The sequence below is a fragment of the Entelurus aequoreus genome, linkage group LG15 (assembly GCF_033978785.1).
Source record: "Entelurus aequoreus isolate RoL-2023_Sb linkage group LG15, RoL_Eaeq_v1.1, whole genome shotgun sequence".
NCBI classification, from domain to species: Eukaryota; Metazoa; Chordata; class Actinopteri; order Syngnathiformes; family Syngnathidae; genus Entelurus; species Entelurus aequoreus.
In genome coordinates this window covers 25,084,903-25,106,430 of record NC_084745.1, presented here as the reverse complement: position 1 = coordinate 25,106,430, position 21,528 = coordinate 25,084,903, and the positions used below count along the sequence as shown (strand labels likewise).

At 40.9% G+C, this 21,528-nt stretch overlaps 2 protein-coding genes across 11 annotated transcripts in view; one reads left to right on the top strand and one right to left on the bottom strand.

The window, feature by feature from the left end:
• The window catches only part of sema5a (sema domain, seven thrombospondin repeats (type 1 and type 1-like), transmembrane domain (TM) and short cytoplasmic domain, (semaphorin) 5A), a 476,735-nt gene that overhangs the window by 200,252 nt on the left and 254,955 nt on the right, over window positions 1–21,528 (bottom strand). The window lies entirely within an intron of this gene.
• Window positions 20,317–21,449, top strand: LOC133630419 (cilia- and flagella-associated protein 45-like). Its single transcript, XM_062022000.1, has one exon. It carries the CDS (start codon window positions 20,513–20,515, stop codon window positions 21,440–21,442), a length of 930 nt encoding a protein of 309 aa, XP_061877984.1. The 5' UTR covers window positions 20,317–20,512; the 3' UTR covers window positions 21,443–21,449.

Sequence of the window (21,528 nt, the reverse complement as noted above, 5' to 3'; positions counted from 1 at the left end):
ACAGAGTGATTGATTTATTGAATGATTGATTGCCGGTGTGAACCTTGCCTGTCAGGCTCTCGTTAAGTTTTGCTGGAGATCTCCATCAACAAGCTCACGACAAATGGAACACTGTTTGTGTCAAGAGTGCGCCAATAGTTTTTAGCCCCCAGACAGGGCAATAAACTATTGTAGAAAGTTCAAACCATAAAGCCCACGGTCAATTTTGACCGTGGTCTAACAGCGATCAAACCACATCGTCCATTAGACTTCATTCCTTACAATCAAGACGGAAGTGAACTTGCAAAACCAGTCATTTCCCAGCTGCAAGTATAACAAATATATTTGTACGCTCTAATACGTGCACCCAGACCGTTACTAAACCCGAGTGTTGCCAGATGCCGAATGACATGTTCTGATATTGTTGGAGCCTATCTATATTGTTTATTTATTAATTGTTTTGACAATGAAATCAAATAATGTCAATAATGATGTTGATAAATTATTGGATGTTTTAGATTTCATTGTGATTGACTGTTTTCAGCTGCTCACGCTTCTCCTGGTGAGCCACTTCCTCCTCCTATAATTAAGAAGACAGGACAGCTGGGGGCCCTTTGTCTGTCTATCATGTTTAAGGAGTGAGGAGTGAAACAGTTTGTTTACCGCTAAATAAGTTATTTTGATTATGTTGAAGTCAACCACGGAGAATATTTTTTGTTTGTGAAAATAAATTATGATCACTTTGAATCTAGAAATATCTCCGTGAGTGCTTATTAAGGAATTTAGTGAGTCAAACACCTCCTCCTCAAGACTACTCTGCCTTACTTTATTTTTATTTTTTCGAACCTTTTTGAACGCAAGAGTAGCCGTTACAAGTAAACAAACTTCACTGAAGACCAGTGTTGGGTTAGTTACTGAAAACCAGTAACTAGTTAGTTACTAGTTAATTCATTTCAAAAGTAACTCAGTTACTAACTCAGTTACTTACGCCAAAAAGTAATGCATTACTGTGGAAAGTAAATAGTTACTTATTTTTTTTTTTTTTTTTTTTTTTAAAGCTCCCATTAATGCCCTTTTAGCCTTCATTTCAGTACTGTTATTGCACTGGCGAATAATACAAACTGTTGATCAACTTGACATGCATTTGCATCACGGAACTCTGCTAAGCAATGTGCTCTACATACAACACACAAAGACAAAGATATGTTTCAAAGGGCCAATTTGTTTCTGGCCAGAACAAATTGACAAAAATATTTTAAATAGCTGCAACATAACATACATAAGTAACAAACAGCATAATAACAGCATAGCTGTAAAGCAAGAAAGGCACACACTACATACACAAAGCCTAACCAGGCATTTTTTCCTCAAGGAATTCTGACACAAAATCATGTCTGAAGCCCAGAACACTCTACACATTCCCCCAGTTTTAGTTTACAGATAAGGAAAGATTGGCCTGGCCCACTAGCATCCCTCTTTATGTTTGTGAACTTTATAGTCTATACATTTAGAGTGATGTGATAATTAAACACTCTAGAAGTCTAGAATGAAAGAGTATATAAGAGAATTGACAGCAACGTTCCCTCTAAGGTGCGCGCCTGTGCTCAAGCGTCCTCTGCGCAGGGCAAATCTATGCCATGCACAAAATCAAATTAAAAAATAAGTGCATAACAATTTTCAACACGACACGACAGAGAAAACACTTTACGTCATCCTTGTTCAAATATTGTAACGTCTGTCGAGACGCTTTGAGGACATGAATTCCATCTATCATTTTACTGAGTAAAACTCTTTATTGTCGACCATAAACACATCACCAAAACATTAGTAAAAAAAATGATATCTAGCAAAAGTGGTCATTTTCTGCAGTACAAACCAGACCAAAAGCAACTTTGTTATATCAACAGCAGCCGCTCGCTCTTTCTCACTTGCGCCAACACATGCACATATGGCACTTAGCCAGTGATGCGTTTACAACCACACAAAAAGTCGGACAACTCCAACACCACACATATAGTGTAATTCCAGGTCGTTACTCTATGTTTTACCAATCAAATGTGTGCTTATTCTAGTGTCATTTATTAGGAATCTTAATTTATAAATATTAATCATTAAATGCTGTTAGTATATTAAATATATACTAATACAAATATATTTTTTACAAACAGGGAACTAAATGCAATGTCTGAAAGGGCTACAAATTATTTCCAAAGCAGGACCTCCACCCAGACAAACAATACAAGTACACAGTTCATGAAAAACAATATTTTTTGTTATTGTCATTGTAAGTGGGCCTAAACACTTATATTAGAAATGGAAATGACTGCTGTCATTTGATTATAACAATAAGAGAATGTTGTCTGTCTATCTGTGTTGGCTCTGCGATGAGGTGGGGACTTGTCCATGGTGTACCCCGCCATCCGCCCGAATGCAGCTGAGATAGGCTCCAGTGACCCCGAAAGGGACAAGCGGTATAAAGTGGATGGATGGATGGAGATTGAACTTGTTATTTAGTCAGGTTTGGGATAGTCAGGTTTGGGAAAGGTGTGCTGCTGGTGTAGCCACAGTGTGCACGTCTGATGTTGCTCACATGGGCTCCACTGAATGCTCAGGGAGTTTTTGCGTTTGCTCACACACATGAAAAATTAGAGGGAACATTGATTGACAGAGTGTGTACCTTCAGTGCTGAATGATGAGCAGAGGCAGAGTTAATCCTTAAGTGGTGGTGGTGGAGGGAAAGTGGCATTGGAGTCTCTGTCTCTCTTTACGAGCTTCGTCGAAGCATGTTGCTTATGTAGCTTGTTTCAGCACATTTGAATTGCTGTTTTGGGCAGTAGATGGGATCTTTGATCCAAAGCACAATTTACATTTAACTAAAATGTTATTTTCTTTGTGCTCGACAAAAGAAAAGTAGTCAAAATATCTCCATGTTAACAAACTCGACTTCTGGCTCCGCCATGATTTAGACACGCCCTCCCCCTCTCCTCTCCCCCCACACTCACACCCACACCCACACACACACACAAAGCGCATGTCTCTCTTCCTCGGCTTGTGACACAAGAAAAATCAGAACGATGACACTGCAGCGCTCCGATAAAACACACTTTATACTACATAAAAAGTAACGTAAAATAACGCAGTAACGCATCATGTAGTAACGGTAACTGAGTTACTGAATATAAAAAATAACCCGTTAGATTACTAGTTACCGCCGAAACTAACGGCGTTACAGTAACGCGTTACTTTGTAACGCGTTAGTCCCAACACTGCTGAAGACCCGAAGGATCAACCACGATCACTCTGCACCGAGAACAGAAAGCAGCCGGCGGGCCGTGAGTAAAATCAGCTGATGACGTCATGAATGAATGAATGAACGTGCCGCTGCGCTGTATGGAATCATTCAAACGCTATGGAAAGGAAAGCTGAAGATTGTGGATGTGAAATGCAATAAAACAGGATGTTGGAAGGACATTTAAGAATGAAATAATAGTGGACATTAAATTGAGCTGTGTGATTATCTGGAATGATGTCTGGCACACCTGAGACGACAGCTGAGGCCGACGACATGCTGAGAACGCGCAGAGGCAGACTGGGCGCGTGCACGAGAAAGCTAAATGAAATAAAGACTTTGATGACTGATGTTAGAAATGCTGATAAAGTTAATGATGAATTTGAAGTATTTAAAGGAGCTGTGGATGAATTTAAAAATGCTAACAAATCTGTGCAAGAATTCTTATCAGAAGAGGAAAAGGAAAATTATTATTATGACTGACGGATGCATATATCCACATTTATCCATAATTAAGAGTTACTTCTTTCTATATTTCTATAGTCATATTTTAAATAGCTAATGTTCCATCTTGTACTCTTTTCATTGTTTTGATCGTCTCATGACAAAGTGCTTGCACTGTGGACGGCCTTGAAGTAGAAGGCAGAGAAGAGGAGTCCTCCCTGCTTCCCTTCTCGGGCCGACTTGAGATAACGGACACAATGGGCATCTGTGCGGTCGTGAGGGCGGGGGGAGAGATTGAAGAACAGAATGTTTTCGTGATGTGTTTCAGACTGATCTGGACCGGGCTAGGGAACGCTTGTGTACTGGGTTGGTCTCAGGTTTGTCCTCTAAGCTTGGAGAATAAACCACAAAATACCAACTACTGCCTGTTGATTGAATATAAACATCAGCGTATTGCCATAAAAAGAATCTGGGAGAGACTAGCAATTTGAATTCCCCATTGGAGGAATGCTGGTCAACGCAACAATTTGGGGGCTTCGTCCGAGATGGCACGCTGTTGATTGATGACTTTTTGCAATCTTCTGGACAGACTCAAATGGCCAATACAAGGTGAGCAGAGCCTTTTTATATAAAATCTGCTTTAGGAGTCTGTCCTGAAGTCTGTAAGTCAAACACTGTTTTTTAATCCCAGGCACAGATTGGTGATTTTGATAGATTGATTGCATTTTTGCCGAGCCTGCCAATGCATTACAATTGTAAATAAGTGGTCAACTCACGCCATTGTGTCTCGATTACCGTGACGGGCAGTTTCATTGACGAGTGAACTAATAGTTGGGTGTGGCTCACCCTGGGTAGTTGGTCGCCGCCTAAAAGAGTAACGGGTTAAAGGCCCTCGTATGATATGGAGGTTAAAGGCCTGCATATTGTACGATAAATTTAACGGGGTTAAAGGCCACCGTATGGGTTGGGGTTTAAAGGCCTTCAGGGGTTCGAGGCCCCTGAAAAAAAAAATGGACACAATGGCCAAGGAGTGTGACAGACAAGAATGTGATGGCGGCTGGGGGAAATGTGATGAATCATTACTGTTTAATGATCAATTGAATGCACTGTTGTCGACAATGGAATTAGCAAGTAGAGTTTAAAAAAAAAAAAAAGAAAAAAAAAAAGAACATTCCTTGAAAGGGTTAAGAGGGAGTTTACAACACTCGAAAAGTCGTGAACTCAAACGTCTGGTAAATTAAGAAAAGTAACTGGAAGTTTTATGGTAAAGTGAAACGCAGAGATAAGGGTAGGTGCAGCTTTTTCACGTGTGTGTGCTGCTGAGTGTGTGTGTGTGTGTGTGCGGGAGTGCTTACGCGTGCTCGTGTGTGTGTGTGCTGCTGAGTGTGTGTGTGCGGGAGTGCTTACGCGTGCTCGTGTGTGTGTGTGCTGCTGAGTGTGTGTGTGTGTGTGTGTGTGTGCGCTGGTGAAAATGGAACACTCAGGGAGAGAATTTAAGAGTTTGGCGTATGATAAAAGTAAACGGGGATTACGTGGAAAAACGAAATGCAGCAAAAGAACCGATGATTAATGACAGAATGGACTGATTGCTTTTTGTCTGCCGCGCATGCGCAAGACAATTCAAACGACCCGCCCAGACTTTGACTAGGACACCGCCCCCTACTCCAGTGACAAGAGAAGGAGGTATTAACACGCCCCCTCTAAGATTAATCCTGCCTCCGAAAATTAACCCCTTGTACACGTCTGACCATTTTCTCCGGCAGACATTTTTGACACATGACATTAACACTTTGGACATACTACAATATAAGTCTCTTGCCGATGCATACATGCAAGCCATTGTTGACCTTGCTTTCCCACCTGTACCTCCGGGAGGGAACCTTTGGCCAAACACTTTGGACAAAGTTAACCCTGATATACACGGTGCCAAAAACAATATATGGCCGGACATTTTATTCATCCCATGCAAAATAGGGCTAATGACAGAGCAACAAGGAAACGACTACTTAAATTACAGATCGCTGAAGATAAAAGGTTAAAAGAACCAAAAGGTCAAAGATCAGCTAGGGTATGTTCAGCAGTGGGTGACCTTGCTTTTGAGTTCCAACAGGTGGAGGAAAGAATCCTCAACAGACGTGCAGTTGGACTCGGGTGGTGGACAACACGATGCTTCAAAGCCGGTCTGGGGTAGACACTGTTTCGGCTGTGACCAGCCTGGTCACTGGGGTCGTGACTGTCCGAACATTTCCGAACAGGAAAGGTTCCGTCGTGCCAACAAACGAACACGAAGGCGTGTAAGAGGACGCCCACATCAGGAGCCGCAGCAGGAAGTACCGACAGGACCCCTGCTGGACATGAGTGTCAACGGACAATTTTATCAGCCACCCATTCGATTCTGAATGCAGAGATTGCTGGACCTCCTTTACAGACTGTACCCTGACATTCAAATCGCAAAGAAGGAACATTCCTGGTGTTACCTGACGGCTCAACCACCCAGCTGCGACACCACTACCAAGACTCCTCCATGAGCTCATACCACAGCCTGAAACAACAGGAATGGCTGACATCCAACTGCTCTAACAGTGAAAACCCTGACTGACTGAGATGCTTCCGTGTGTTCTGCCAACCGACTCGCCAGATGTTATGATCACCAGTTAGACACATACCAGGAGACCTTTGACTCCTTTTTATATTTATATATGTTGGAACTCAAGGTGTGGCTGCTCATGTTGACCTATCTTTGCAACAGCTAGCATGGTATAAGATGGACACAATAGTGTCCCACATTGTTCCCTTGCTCTCTGTCTCACCTACAAAACCAAAGAACTTAGGTCCAATGATAAGACACAGCGTAGCTGCCAAACATTACACCGACACCCAAATACCACATTTTCAATTGTTTAGGTTTAGCCCATGGTTATGTTAAACACATAACTATGGGCTGCACTTTAGACACCTGTAGGCTATGAGGAGCTAGCAGCTACACAACAGCTGAGCTAAAATGACACATTACACATTTAAGCATATCAAATAATTATAGTTGCTCATTACATACACAAAGTTGCCATGGCAGAAGTCTGATAGAAAGTATTCAGTAACAAACGTGTCCGCATCATTCAACTTTCTACAACATGAGCTTGACTTAATGAATTATTGGGGCCACCAGGTGTAGTAAAAATTCAAAATACTATTGCTAAAGCATCCACCATAAGGGTAGTATTTTTCTAGTATTGGTGACAATATAAATATAAGCATATTTTGTTACTTTCACCATATTGAATAAGTTACATAAAAGTTAGGGTTCAGATGAGTTTGAGTTAATTGTGATATTGCTAAGGAGTCCCCTACCCTAACAACACCCCCCAGTGGACCATAGAGGCTGAAGAGACAATCATTGACCTCAAACATGACCTGTCCTCTGCTACTTGACTATTAGCTGACCTTTTTCTTAGATGTTTCTGAAAGTCAATCAATCAATCAATCAATCAATGTTTATTTATATAGCCCTAAATCACAAGTGTCTCAAAGGGCTGTACAAGCCACAACGACATCCTCGGTGTCGAGTGGGTCTGACATAATATTGTGAAAGTCCAACACATCAGCGAAAGTCCAGTCCATGGTGGGGCCAGCGGGAACCATCCCGAGCGGAGACGGGTCAGCAGCGTAGAGATGTCCCCATCTGATGGACAGGCTAGCGGTCCACCCCGGAGCAGAGTAGAAAAGAAAAGAAAAGAAACGGCAGATCAACTGGTCTAAAAAGGGAGTCTATTTAAAGGCTAGAGTATACAAATGAGTTTTAAGATGAGACTTAAATGCTTCTACTGAGGTAGCATCTCTAACTTTTACCGGGAGGGCATTCCATAGTATTGGAGCCCGAATAGAAAACGCTCTATAGCCCGCAGACTTTTTTTGGGCTCTGGGAATCACTAATAAGCCGGAGTTCTTTGAACGCAGATTTCTTGCCGGGACATATGGTACAATACAATCGTCAAGATAGGCAGGAGCTTGACCGTGTAGTATTTTATACGTAAGTAGTAAAACCTTAAAGTCGCATCTTAGGTGCACAGGAAGCCAGTGCAAGTGAGCCAGTATAGGCGTAATATGATCAAACTTTCTTGTTTTTGTCAAAAGTCTAGCAGCCGCATTTTGTACCATCTGTAATCTTTTAAAGTGATAGTATTACTAACACAGTCCTTTTTCAGAAACAGAAGGGGGTGAGTGAGGGTGGATACAGACTCCTTGGAACAAAATCGACAATCATCCGACTCTTGACACATTCCATAGTTTTAACATTTTTGAGGGTGAACCATGTAGTCTTTGATTTCACTGATATGATCAATATGGTACAAGGGAAAAGGTACGTACTGACTTGTGTTGACAATCACAGTGGTTGGCCGGAAGCAACAACAACCTCAAAAGAGGATGCAATATCAGTAATTAAATGACTTGTGAATGACATGGTTTCCCCAAAAAAGATTAGGTCAGACAACGGCAACCATTTAAAAAAAATACTTAGTCTTGGTCGAAAAGGCTTTCGGACTAGAACACAGGTTTGGGGTACCATCCTCAGTCCCAAGGCAAGGTTGAAAAGATGGACCAGAACATCAAAAACTAATTGGCTAAAATCTGTGCACAGACCAAATTTAATTGAATTCACATGTTGCAATTAGTGCTAATGATCAATCGAAGGTCCGTGAATAAAACTGTTTTACCGTCCTTTGAGTTTTTCACCCTATGAGCTGCATACAGGTCAGCGCTTCCCAGGACCAGCAGCCCCCCATGGAAGGAGGAATCAGCGTAAAACCAAAATGGTATTTTACACAAAAAATTGCAGAATTTGTGTGCCAGTTCTTCGGTACAGATTCCTTCCGCCCACTGAGAGGGTCAAGATCAAGGTCATCAAACGCAAGTGGACGGAGCCCAGATGGACTGGTCCCTTCAAGGTCGTGGAACGGACGTCCCACGCCCTTCGACTGGCTGGTAAAGGGGACACCTGGTACCACCTCTCCCTCTGCACTACTGCTGAAGAACCTGACAGATCACCAGCGGATGTCATTGCTGACCTCGCCACAACATCTGCCCCTCTTGACCCCCTCGCCACATCATCTGCCCCACAGCCCAGGAGACGAGAGAGATTTTCTACCTACATTACTCTTTTCAACTTCTACATTGTATATCCTTGTGTGAGGCCAATCCAGTATGCTAAATGTTTCTTAGTTTTTCTTGCTTGTTTTCAGCATAACTATATGTGTCGTTACATTAAGTGAAAAGTTTGATGTTTATCCCCGTTTTGTTACCTAAATTACTCTGATATTGATAGACGAAAGGCAGGATGTTACACCCGGTAGTGTTCCATGATGGACTGGTGCTTGGGCGTGTTCTACTGTCTTTGTGTCTCAGTTCTTCCTTCCTGACGACAGTGACTGACAAGTGTCTAAGAACATACAGCGGACTTTAAATAGACTGGGTCAAGGGGGATAGCAAGACTTATTTTTTGACCTGTGCAGTGTGATTAATTACGGGGGACACAATAGCTATTACCGTGATAATAACCTCTATATTTGTTACGACCCAACCCTGAACCATTGGTGTCGGATGCAGACAACATACTATGGTAAGTGGTGCCCATCGTCCCTTTTGTGTTGTTTTGGGGGTTGACCTGACTGATACAGACTCTAAAGGAATTATTAAAATTAATGTCCTTGAGAGGGCGTTAACTACTTCTACACCCTCTGTAGCACCTAAAGTACCACCCCACCTCGGTGGTGTTTCAAAGGCTCTCACATCTGTGCGTGCTAATGACATCACCACCGAAGGCCTGGTAACTTTGACCTTAGGAGCGGGTACAGGTAAACCTGTGGCTCAGGTGGATGCCAAAACCTGGGTGACTGTGTTGCTTGTTCCGCTGTTTCCCCACACTTATCCCGCCCCCTTTAAGTTGACTGACATAAATGGCTTGGTTCAGAAGGCCTTAGAAGGCCTCCAAGCCCTGTCTAAGGAACTTACTGAAGTTTCCGGTGTCTCTGACCCCTTTAAAGATTGGCTCTAAACTACCTTTGGCAGGTGGACTGACATAATTAAGTCTGCCCTAGTCTCCTTTAAAGTTTTCTTGGCCATTATAGCCTCATGCGGTTGCTTTATCGCCCATGCACCCGCATCTTTGTTAGAGCTGTCAAAGGTCAACCCCACCCTGTTTCTAGGTTTGCTATGTCTCTGAAGGGGGTCTAGCAAAGTGGTGACTTTAAGACTTTCGAGATTTGCTAGTTTCCTTCCCTGACAATGACGACATTGACATAAACTCCCTCCATTTATCTCCCATGTACCTATGCTTTTATTTTATTGCTAGTTTGCTCAAAAAGGGGCGTGCTTTAGAAGTGTTGAACTAGTGATGAAGATCTTTTTAGAAGATCTTGAAGGGGGAATTGACGGATGCATACATCCACATTTATCCATAATTAAGAGTTACTTCCCACTATATTTCTATAGTCATATTTTAAATAGCTAATGTTCCATCTTGTACTCTTTTCATTGTTTTGATCGTCTCATGACAAAGTGCTTGCACTGTGGACGGCCTTGAAGTAGGAGGCAGAGAAGAGGAGTCCTCCCTGCTTCCCTTCTCGGGCCGACTTGAGATAACGGACACAATGGGCATCTGTGCGGTCGTGAGGGCGGGGGGAGAGATTGAAGAACAGAATGTTTTCGTGATGTGTTTCAGACTGATCTGGACCGGGCTAGGGAACTCTTGTGTACTGGGTTGGTCTCAGGTTTGTCCTCTAAGCTTGGAGAATAAACCACAAAATACCAACTACTGCCTGTTGATTGAATATAAACATCAGCGTATTGCCATAAAAAGAATCTGGGAGAGACTAGCAATTTGAATTCCCCATTGGAGGAATGCTGGTCAACGCAACATGACTGGTATGAACCCAGAATAATACATTTGAATTATTTCATGAAAGATGTTGAAACATGGAAAAGAGAAATTGCACAATCAAAAGTTGGACCACTGGACAGCATATCAAATGTATGTCACGAATCAAAGTCTGCCACTGGATCAAAAGCCTCCAGATGTTCCTCGGTATTCTCAGAATTAAAAAAGGCCAAAGCGGAACAAGCTGCTACAATGGCTCGAGCTGCTGCACTGAAGGAAAAACACACCTTGCAACTGGAGGAAACAAAGCTTAAAGCAAAGATGGAGCAAATGGAGTTGGAAGCAGACCTCACAGCATCAACTGCTAAAATACAAATCCTTCAAAGTGATTTAATTCATGAAAGTAATGAGGTGGCTCAGGAACCCATGACTGAGTGTTATGATTTTCACCATGAAAGAGAAACTATGGAGAGCAATGTGGACTTTATAGAGCTAGGTGCAATACCCAAGACCCCACTTCACCAAACCATCTTAAGTCTCCACAGACCTCTACTTAAAAGGAACACTAACACATCAGAAGATCTAAATAAACCTCAAAACAAAAATGCAACTGAAAAACACAAGACCCAGGGTGTAAATCAGACTCAAATAATAAATCACTCTGCACAAGATAATGTGGTTATTAATGCTGCTCATGATAACTTGGAAATGGTTATTCAAAGACAAAGTGACATCGCAAAACTCATCGTCTCACATCAAAAACTGTCTCTACTACCAGCAAGAGATTTCTGTGTTTGATGGTAACCCACTGGCATCAGTCTTTTATCCATGCATTTGAACACTTGATTGAAGACAAGACTGAGAATAATCAAGACCGACTCTACTACCTTGAGCAGTTTACCTCTGGTTTGCCAAGAGACTTGGTTCGCAGCTGTTTGCACATGGAAGCCAGTAGGGGCTATAATGAAGCAAGGCGCCTCTTAAAAGAACACGTTGGAAATGAGATGAAGATTTCGGGAGCTTACTTGGAAAAAGCCTTGAATTGGACAGCGATTAAAGCTGAGGATGGGAAAATGCTGCATGCATATGCACTGTATTTGAGAGGATGCTGTAATGTAATGCAAGATTTACAGTATTTGGAGGAACTTGATATCCCATCGAACCTAAGGCTAATTACATCCAAACTACCCTACAAGCTCAGAGAAAAGTGGTGAATCACAGCTTATGAGACACAACAGAGAACTGACAGGAGAATCAGATTTAATAACTTTGTGGATTTTGTGCAAAAGCATGCCAAGATGCTTTTGGATCAGTTGTTTGGAGACATTCAGGACCAAATAACAACGGAAAGGCCTCTTCCAAGAAGCACAAGTGAACTAAAACCAATCAGCCAAAGAAAAAGCAGCTTTGCTACTTCAGTAGCTGTGAATACAGAGCCAGCAGGATGCACTGTAAAACAATCATCTGTTCCACAACAACCTGCTCAAACCACACCCAGTGGTATCATCCCTTCATGTGGATATTGTCATGGCAAACATGCTCTGATTGACTGCTCACAATTCAAAACACAGTCACATGACAAAAGGCTTGAATTTTTAAGAAGGCAAGGATATTGTTTTGGTTGCCTACTAAAAGGTCATCTAAGCAACAATTGTAAAAGATTAATGTGTCAGGTTTGCAAAATGAAACATCCTACTGTACTTCATATTTCAAGTGAAAAAGGCCCAAGGCAGGAAACTCAAGCAAAGCCCACTGCTGAGACAGAAGAAACCCCTATAAGCATTGCTCTTGTTTCAGCCGGTGATGCAACCGGGGCCGGGAAAGACTGTGCACTTGCAATCGTGCCAGTCAGAGTTAAGGCGGGAAAAGGGACCAGGTATGTTCAGACCTACGCCTTCCTTGATCCAGGCAGCACGGCAACATTTTGCACGGAGAATCTAATGGACCGACTGAATGTGAAAGGACGCAAAACAAATTATTTTGCGAACAATGGGACAGGAAAAGCCTGCGAAGACCTATGAGGTCAGAGGACTGGAGGTTGGAGACTTGGAAGGGTTCACATATCTGAACCTGCCGAAAGTGTATACACAGAGCAAGATACCTGTCTCAAAGAAGAACATCACAAAGGCTGACTTGAAGAGGTGGCCATATCTTGGTGGCATTGACTTAAAAGAAATTGAGGCAGACGTTGAACTTCTTATTGGGACTGATATTCCTCGGGCAATGGAGCCGTGGAATATAATAAACAGTCAAATAAATGGACCATATGCAGTCCAAACCATACTGGGATGGGTGGTTACTGGACCACTCGGTTGCAGTGCTACAGAACATGCTGGGCCCATTGCAGTGTCAACTAACAGAGTCTCAGTAATTGAGATGAAGGACCTTCTCATCAGACAATATAACCAGGATTTCTCTGAAAACATATATGAGGAGAAAAATGAGATGTCAGTGGAGGATAAATGTTCAATGGAGATCGCCTCAAGTTCAGTATTTCTTAAAGATGGTCACGATCCTCTGCCACTGCCTTTCCGGGATAAAGACAAAAGTCACACCTCAGGATAAGTTCAGAGAGAAAGAAAGACATCGGCATTCCTCCTCTTCTTCTTCCAAAAAAAGCCATGACAAAGATAAAGAAAAGGTCAAGAAGGACAAAGGAGACAAACGTGACAAAACGGAGGAAATCAGAGACCTGTACGGTCGGAGGTGAAGCTTACCTTTTGACCAAGAGCCAATGCCCTTAGAGGCTGATCCTTACACATTCCCATACGGCTGAAAAGGAGATGGCAAAGACATGCACAGAACAGTCGAAAAGGAGAAAAATAACAAAATCAAGGACTCCACCAAGGACAAAACCATGGACCATGGAACAAGGAAACATTCAACAAGACCATGGAACAAGGAAACACATAAGACCATGGACCTAAGACCATGGAACAAGTAAAGACATTTCCAGATGCCAAAGGCTTTGTGAGAAGTGTTTTGGTTAAAACCAAGACCAACACGGTTCAACGACCAATAGATAAGCTCTGCCTGCTAATGGAAGCAGCTTGATGGACTGAGGGGGGCTTCGGTTCTCCAGCCCCGATGACTCGATGACTCTATGGCCGCTTCAGATATGACTATGGACTTTGATGAGACTTGATTAGTAACTCAAGTAATTTAATTCATTTTGAATTTGAAGAACATAATTGTTTGGATTGTATTGTTTTATTATGGCTCCTTTGAATATTATTATTTATGTAATTGTTTTGCTAAAGCACACAATTAGGGGCCGGGATGTTGGAGCCTATCTATATTATTTATTTATTAATTGTTTTGACAATGAAATCATATAATGTCAATAATGATGTTGATAAATTATTGGATGTTTTAGATTTCATTGTGATTGACTGATTGTTTTCAGCTGCTCACGCTTCTCCTGGTGAGCCACTTCCTCCTCCTATAATTAAGAAGACAAGACAGCTGGGTGCCCTTTGTCTGTCTATCATGTTGAAGGAGTGAGGAGTGAAACAGTTTGTTTACCGCTAAATAAGTTATTTTGATTATGTTGAAGTCAACCACGGAGAATATTTTTTGTTTGTGAAACTAAATTATGATCATTTTGAATCTAGAAATATCTCCGCAAGTGCTTATTAAGGAATTTAGTGAGTCAAACACCTCCTCCTCAAGACTACTCTGCATTACTTAATTTTTATTTTTTTCGAACCTTTTTGAACGCAAGAGTAGCCGTTACAGATATATATATATATATATATATAGATATATATATATATATATATATATATATATATATATATATAGATATATATATATATATATATATATATATATATATATATATATATATATATATATATATATACAAAACCCAAAACCAGTGAAGTTGTCACGTTGCAGCTGAGGTAGGCTCCAGCACCCGCGCGACCCCGGAAAGGGGCAAGCGGTAGAAAATGGATGGATGGATGTATATACAAAACCCAAAACGAGTGAAGTTGGCACGTTGTGTAAATCGTAAATAAAAACTGAATACATTGATTTGCAAATCCTTTTCCACTTATATTCAATTGAATGACTGCAAAGACCAGATACTTAACGTTCGAATTGGTAAACTTCTTTATTTTTTGCAAATATAATAAGCTCATTTGGAATTTGATGCCTGAAACATGTTTCAAAAAAGCTGGCATAAGTGGCAAAAAAAACTGAGAAAGTTGAGGAATGCTCATCAAACACTTATTTGAAACATCCCACAGGTGAACAGACTAATTGTTGCCCTTAAGTCCCGAGTCAAGTCCCGAGTCAAGACAGGCAAGTCCCGAGTCAAGTCCAAAGTCAAGACTGGAAAGTCTCAAGTCAAGTCCCAAGTCCTGCATTTTCAGTTTCGAGTCCTTTCAAGTCCTTTTAACCACAGACTAATATATTTACACAGATTGTGTATGCTTTTAAAACGCTGTATTTATTTATTAAAACAAGTGCATTTGAAATTGCAGGAAAAAAAATAGTGCTGACATTGCACTTCATAATAACACTATTAACCAGTCATTTCAAACATTTAACTCATTACTTTACAGAATAAACACATTTGAAAAAACAAGTGCAACTGTACTTATTTGCACAAAAGTGTTAACATTGTATTTCCATGGCATATTGCATTGTAACTACTTCCACAGCAGTTTCTATCCTGTTCTTATCCTTATCTCATTGATCTCATCTCATACTGTATGTGTGTTGATGTGTGCGTACACATGAAAAACATAACAAATACATGAACATAACAATGAACAGAGTTGTACTTTTTAGATGTCAGGGCCCTATGCAACATGTACACATATTCTTAATATAGTATACATTTTAACTGACCTTTATTTGACTTTGTTTGTCTTTTTGTAGGTGGCTAAAATATCCGGTGCTGCTGAGCGCCATCTAACGTTATTTCACTGTGTGTGATACATTGACTAACGTAACGTTAAGTTTAGGTACCTCATGCAACCCTACTTGAAAAAAATACTTGACAAAAAGTATGAATAAGGTAGCAAACTGCAGTGGACGCAACAGATTGCCGTGTTTGCAATGACGTTATAACCATAGACATCTTATAAGTAGACGCAGCATTGGCTGCTGTGACGCGAGAAATTCGGCCGCCATCTCAACGTGGTTATGAGGAGCCGGCGAGCAGCCTAAACTGACAGTTGACAGGTAGAAAACAAAGATGCCGGGCTGGTTTTCAGTGTTTCCCTGCTCAAATGAGCAGACTGTTGAAAATAGGAATGGGGGGATTGCTTTCACAAGTAAGATTTAACATTAACGTACTATTGGTTGTATTTTATAAAAATAATATTACCACAGAGTTGAGAAGGAGCAAAGATCTTCAATATTTGTATGTGAAAATCACAAAGAAATCTTCTGGGGGAGGATGACACCCCTACAGGGGTTTGGTTTACAAAATTTCAGCCCCACCTAAAACAAAATTCACCAGCCGCCACTGATTATGATTTATTGTCATTTTAGGCAAAGTATAAGACAATACTTTCTTAACAGTATAATTGTAACCAGGAAGAAGTCTTCAAGTAACAATATTCAAAAACGAACATTGTTGGGTAAAACATAATTTGGTTTTATTCTGAATCCAGTGAAACAGATTGGTGGTTTTAGCTGATATAAAGACTTTCAGGTGTTTATATATGTTTATATTTAAGTATTTGGCAGACGCTTTTATCCAAAGCGACATACATAAAAAATACATGTAAAACAATCACTGTAAACATTATCATTTAAGGGAAGAATGTAATACAAAATATCAATACAAAGTGTCAAGACAGAATAAACTCTCTGCTGCTGCAGCAACAGAGATACAGTCTATAGGTCCCTAAGATATATAGATATCTAATGTATTCATACATTGTTTATGTAGGATATACGCATGTATTTAAAACCTAATCATACTGTTTCTTGAACTTAAAAATAGCTGATTGTTTTTCCCCCCCTTCTCTGGGATTATATTCCCAGTTTTGATCTCGGACGTCTGGTCACTTATAGCATATAAGAATATTCTATTACTGTTAAGCAAACTATGAATAATAAAACACGCCAAAACATGTGTCCTTTATCATAGCTACACGTACAAAAAACCGCGTGAAAATCAGTGGTATTCAGTGAGGTAAGATGAATTAAATGCGCTGACAGTTCTTTGCTCCTGCCAAATGAATTGCACTGAGTGGAGCAGATCACCACTCCAAGATGGCGGCCCTGCGTCTCGTCAGCACCAGTAGGCAGTAGCGCTCGATGCTGCGTCTACTTATAAGATGTCTATGGTTATAACATTAGCAGTGAGTTTACAGCCTCACTGATTTAACTATACAGCAAATAAAAGTTACGTTACTTAGCCAATAAACGTTAGCTTACATTCACAATTTACCGTTCTTTGTGCAACTTCAAATGTCGAACGAAGTTGGAAGTTGTTGGGTCTCCGTCTGTAATCTTCAAACCGCATGTTTTGCATACTGCAATTCGTTTTTTGTTGACCAATTCGTAGTTTTAATACCCGAACGAAACTATCTTTGGCATAATTTTTACTCACTGGCGCGTTGTTTGACAGCTCTTCTTCGTTGGTTGTCCTGCAATTTGATTGGATGAATGCTGTGGGATGAAAACAACGTGGATGTAATTTGTCAGTACAACATGCAATGTTGTACTGACAGGCAGCACACACGCTGACAGACACACACGTACACAATGAAATATACGGAGCGCTCCTGAATAACTTTTTAATCTTTGGGTTTTGGGGAAAGTAGGAAGTCTTGTCAAGTCAAAAGGCTCAAGTCCAAGTGAAGTCACAAGTCATTGATGTTAAAGTCTAAGTCGAGTTGCAAGTCTCTTTACATTTTGTCAAGTCGAGTCTAAAGTCATCAAATTCATGACTCGAGTCTGACTCGAGTCCAAGTCATGTGACTCGAGTCCACACCTCTGCCATTTATAAACAACACCCAGAAACTCCCCCGGCTTCGCTGGGCCCAAACTCATCTAAAAAGGAATGATGCAAAGTGGAAAAGTGGTCTGTGGTCTGATGAGTCCACATTTCAAATTGTTTTTGGAAACTGTGGACGTCGTGTCTTCCGGACCAAAGAGGATAAGAACCATTCGGATTGTTAGGAAAACTTCAGCAAACCACGGTCAGTAACTAGTTTGTTGCTACATCTGTAAGTGTAAGTTAAAACTCTACTATGCAAAGCCAAAGCCAATTATCAACAACACCCAGTAACGCCGCCGGCTTCGCTGGGCCCAAGCTAATCTAAGATGGACTGATGCAAAGTGGAAAAGTGTTCTGTGGTCTGACGAGTCCACATTTAATTTGTTTTTGGAAACTGTGGATGTCGTGTCCTCCAGACCAAAGAGGAAAAGAACCATCCAAATTGTTATAGGCGCAAAGTTCAAAAGCCAGCATCTGCGATGGTATGGGGATGTTTTAGTGCCCAAGACATGGGTAACTTACACATCTGTGAAGGCACCATTAATGCTGAAAGGTACATACAGGTTTTGGAGCAACATATGTTGCCATCCAAGTAACGTCTTTTTCATGGACGCCCCTACTTATTTTAGCAAGACAATGCCAAGCCACATTCTGCACGTGTTACAACAGCGTGGCTTCGTAGTAAAAGAGTGCGGGTACTAGGCGGGCCTGCCTGTAGTCCAGACTTGTCTCCCATTGAAAATGTGTGGCGCATTATGAAGCTTAAAATACCACAACGGAGACCCCCGGACTGTTGAACAACTTAAGCTCTACATCAAGCAAGAATGGGAAGGAATTCCACCTGAAAAGCTTAAAAAATTAGTCTCTTCAGTTCCCAAACGTTTACTGAGTTTTGTTAAAAGGAAAGGCCATGTAACACAGTGGTAAAATAGCCCCCGTGACAACTTTTTTGCAATGTGTTGCTGTCTTTAAATTCTAAGTTAATGATTATTTGCAAAAAAAAATAAGTTTCTCGGTTCAAACATTAAATATCTTGTCTTTGCAGTCAATTCAATTGAATATAAGTTGAACAGGATTTGCAAATCATTGTATTCTGTTTTTATTTACAAATTACACAATGTGCCAACTTCACTGGTTAGAATATACTCACCACTAATGAAAAATAATATCAAATGTTTGGAGAACATAAGGTTTTATTAAACTCTCGAAAGTTCCACTTTCGCTTGTGTGTTCATAGACTCGCTGTACGAAGCAACATCAGTAAATTATAAATAAATGTGAAAAAATTGTGGGCTGTTACATGTACAACACAACATTATACTTATATCGTTACATATTTGTAAATCATTACCCTACACACATATGTTGAATGAGATGTGCTTTCTATGGAAAAGGCTGCTTATTTTCGGAGAATATAATCATTTAAAAAAATCAGCAAATTTACATGGTCACAAAAAATGAATCCGGAATTTGCTGCGATCCGCTTTATAGCTTATAAGAATAAACTAACAGCACCATTGGGAGAAGCTACCACTGACAGAACAGCGCGCCCCCACCTGGCTGTGACGAGGCACGTGACACATTGTGCAACAGCAGGCAGCGTGCAGGTTGTATCCATGAAGGGGTCATATTTGTCTACAATATGGGATTTTTTAAAAATTATTAATTGTACAAATATGACAAATATATATCTGGCAACACTGTCAAACCCCAAAGTTTGACCCTATAAATTGCATTGACTTGAAATTAAATCTTGAAACCACAACATTTATTACACACTTATAAGGTAACTGGCAAGCCCCAGGATTGGTTAAAAACCTGGCCTAGGCAAAACAGTATTATATAATAATAAAAAAAAGTCACCCCATGTTCAGGATTGTCTTATTATGTTTAAGGTTGTACGTTCATTCTTGGAGTTAGTTTTGTCTATGGATCTGTGTGTGCATATCTGAAGCATCCCATTATACTTATCTAATTGTGTACAGACGCGTGGGATGTGATGTATGCAACACCAATAAATAATAAATAATAAATAACGGCATATCTAAATCCTTCCCCAGCTTCATTGCTGTTTATGGAAACGCCCTGACTAATGTCCACATCTGTATCGTAATACGATACAGAAAACAAAACAGAAGCAGCAATAATGACTTGTCAACTCAATTTACCTCTTTTTCCTGCAGTTTCTATGAATCAAACATACCAGAGAGGATCACATTACAGGGAAGAAAATCACTTTTAGATTTACTCTTATCTTTATAATAGCTTAACGCTTGGTTTATATGTATAATAAACACTCGAAAGGCTTGTCAGTGACACAGGAAAGAAGCTCTTTAATGCTATTCTTAGTGTAAATCACCGTTTATTCTCACAGAGGAAAGGAAAACAATCTGACTCTCAAGGACTGAGGTAGGTTTGGTCTGTAATTCAGGGGACAGAAATGTCAGTGAACCAGAGTTTATTTCAAGTTAAACACAGGTTTACACAAGCTCACAAGCATCAAAGCTGCTTAAATCACCTTACATAAATCACAAGTTTTCTTTTTTAAACCAGCTGTTTGGTAGATTTCAGTCGGACTATGTGAGTTTGGTCAACGAGCAAGAAAACTGACAAAAACTGGCTGGCAATTGACTCCTGACCTTTTACTTTAGCTCACTCCGAGATCCATGAAATGTAGAGATTCTCACTCTAAGATAGACAGTCTACTATATTGTGTGAGTTCCTCAAAATATTTGACGTAGTTCATTATACTGGAAAACGCAACAAAAAGACTGTATGATGTCACAAAGAAGCCTTTATGGTGTCGTCATATAAAGTACTTTGATTCCTTTCATCTGTTGCATATTTACCAACTTATTCTCATCACATTGTGATAGTATCAAAGACACACAGAGTGGGATTTACTTGCGAAGATGGTTGAACACATTCATCACTTTTTGACCTATGCCGCTGCCAGGTCTGCATGGGTAATTTCCAGCTCCTCGTCAAGGAGAATAATCCGTTACTGGATGGAGGTCTATTTGGGATGAGCAGCGAACAGAAATATTCCAGATCAGACACCAATGCCTCCGTTCCTTTGACCCGAAACAAGCCACAAAACCAACGTGTGATTTGTAACCGAGGATTCATTTATCATGTCAGAGTTCCGCGTGAGGATCCACAGGAAAATCCGATAAGTCTTACAGCTTCTGAGTATGAGAGGCTTCTGGCAAGGGTCAGGGGTCCAAGTTTCTTGGAGAAGGAGAAGGAGGCTTTTAGAAAGGCTTCTCAGAAAAGGAAAGATGATACTAAGGCTGCGGAAGAAAGGAGGCGTCAGATCATTGAGAAGGACCTTTACGCTTTTAAGGTGGAGACACAGACTGACGTGCAGTCCAAAAGGCAAGGTTTTGAGCGGTATCGACACATGCGCTGCAAAGCTCAAATGGAGAAGGACAATCAGATCCTAAGAATGGACATCCGTATTCAGAAGTGTAAGATCCAAGCCGAGCTTGACACCCAGCTTCAATGGAAAAAACAATGCGAGGCTGTCGAGTACGCCAAAGAGAAGGCTGAGTTTGAGCGGGAGCTTAATCATCACCAGGAGATGCTCATCAGGCACGAGGAGAAGGAGATAAAGCGCCAGGTGGAGGCACGCCACCATCTGGATGTTCTATCGGGGCAGATAAGGGAACGGGAGCAAATTGCGAGCGCCAACCGTCGGGAGAGGATCGCAATAGCTCAGAGCCTTAACGAGGACGATCGGATGAAAATAAAATGCCTTGATGAGCTCAAGGAGGAGAGACTGACTGAGCTCAAAGCTAGCGGGATCCCGGAAAAATACTGCAATTATGTGAGGAGAAAGACCACACAAGAGGAAGCCAAGCGCTTGCAGTTTCAGTACCTCGCACAATGATCTCCCAGTAATGACAAAACTTGTGTTAGGAGTAACCATACACCAAAGAGCAAACCTCCACTCGAGTTTGTCAACAATGTTTGTCA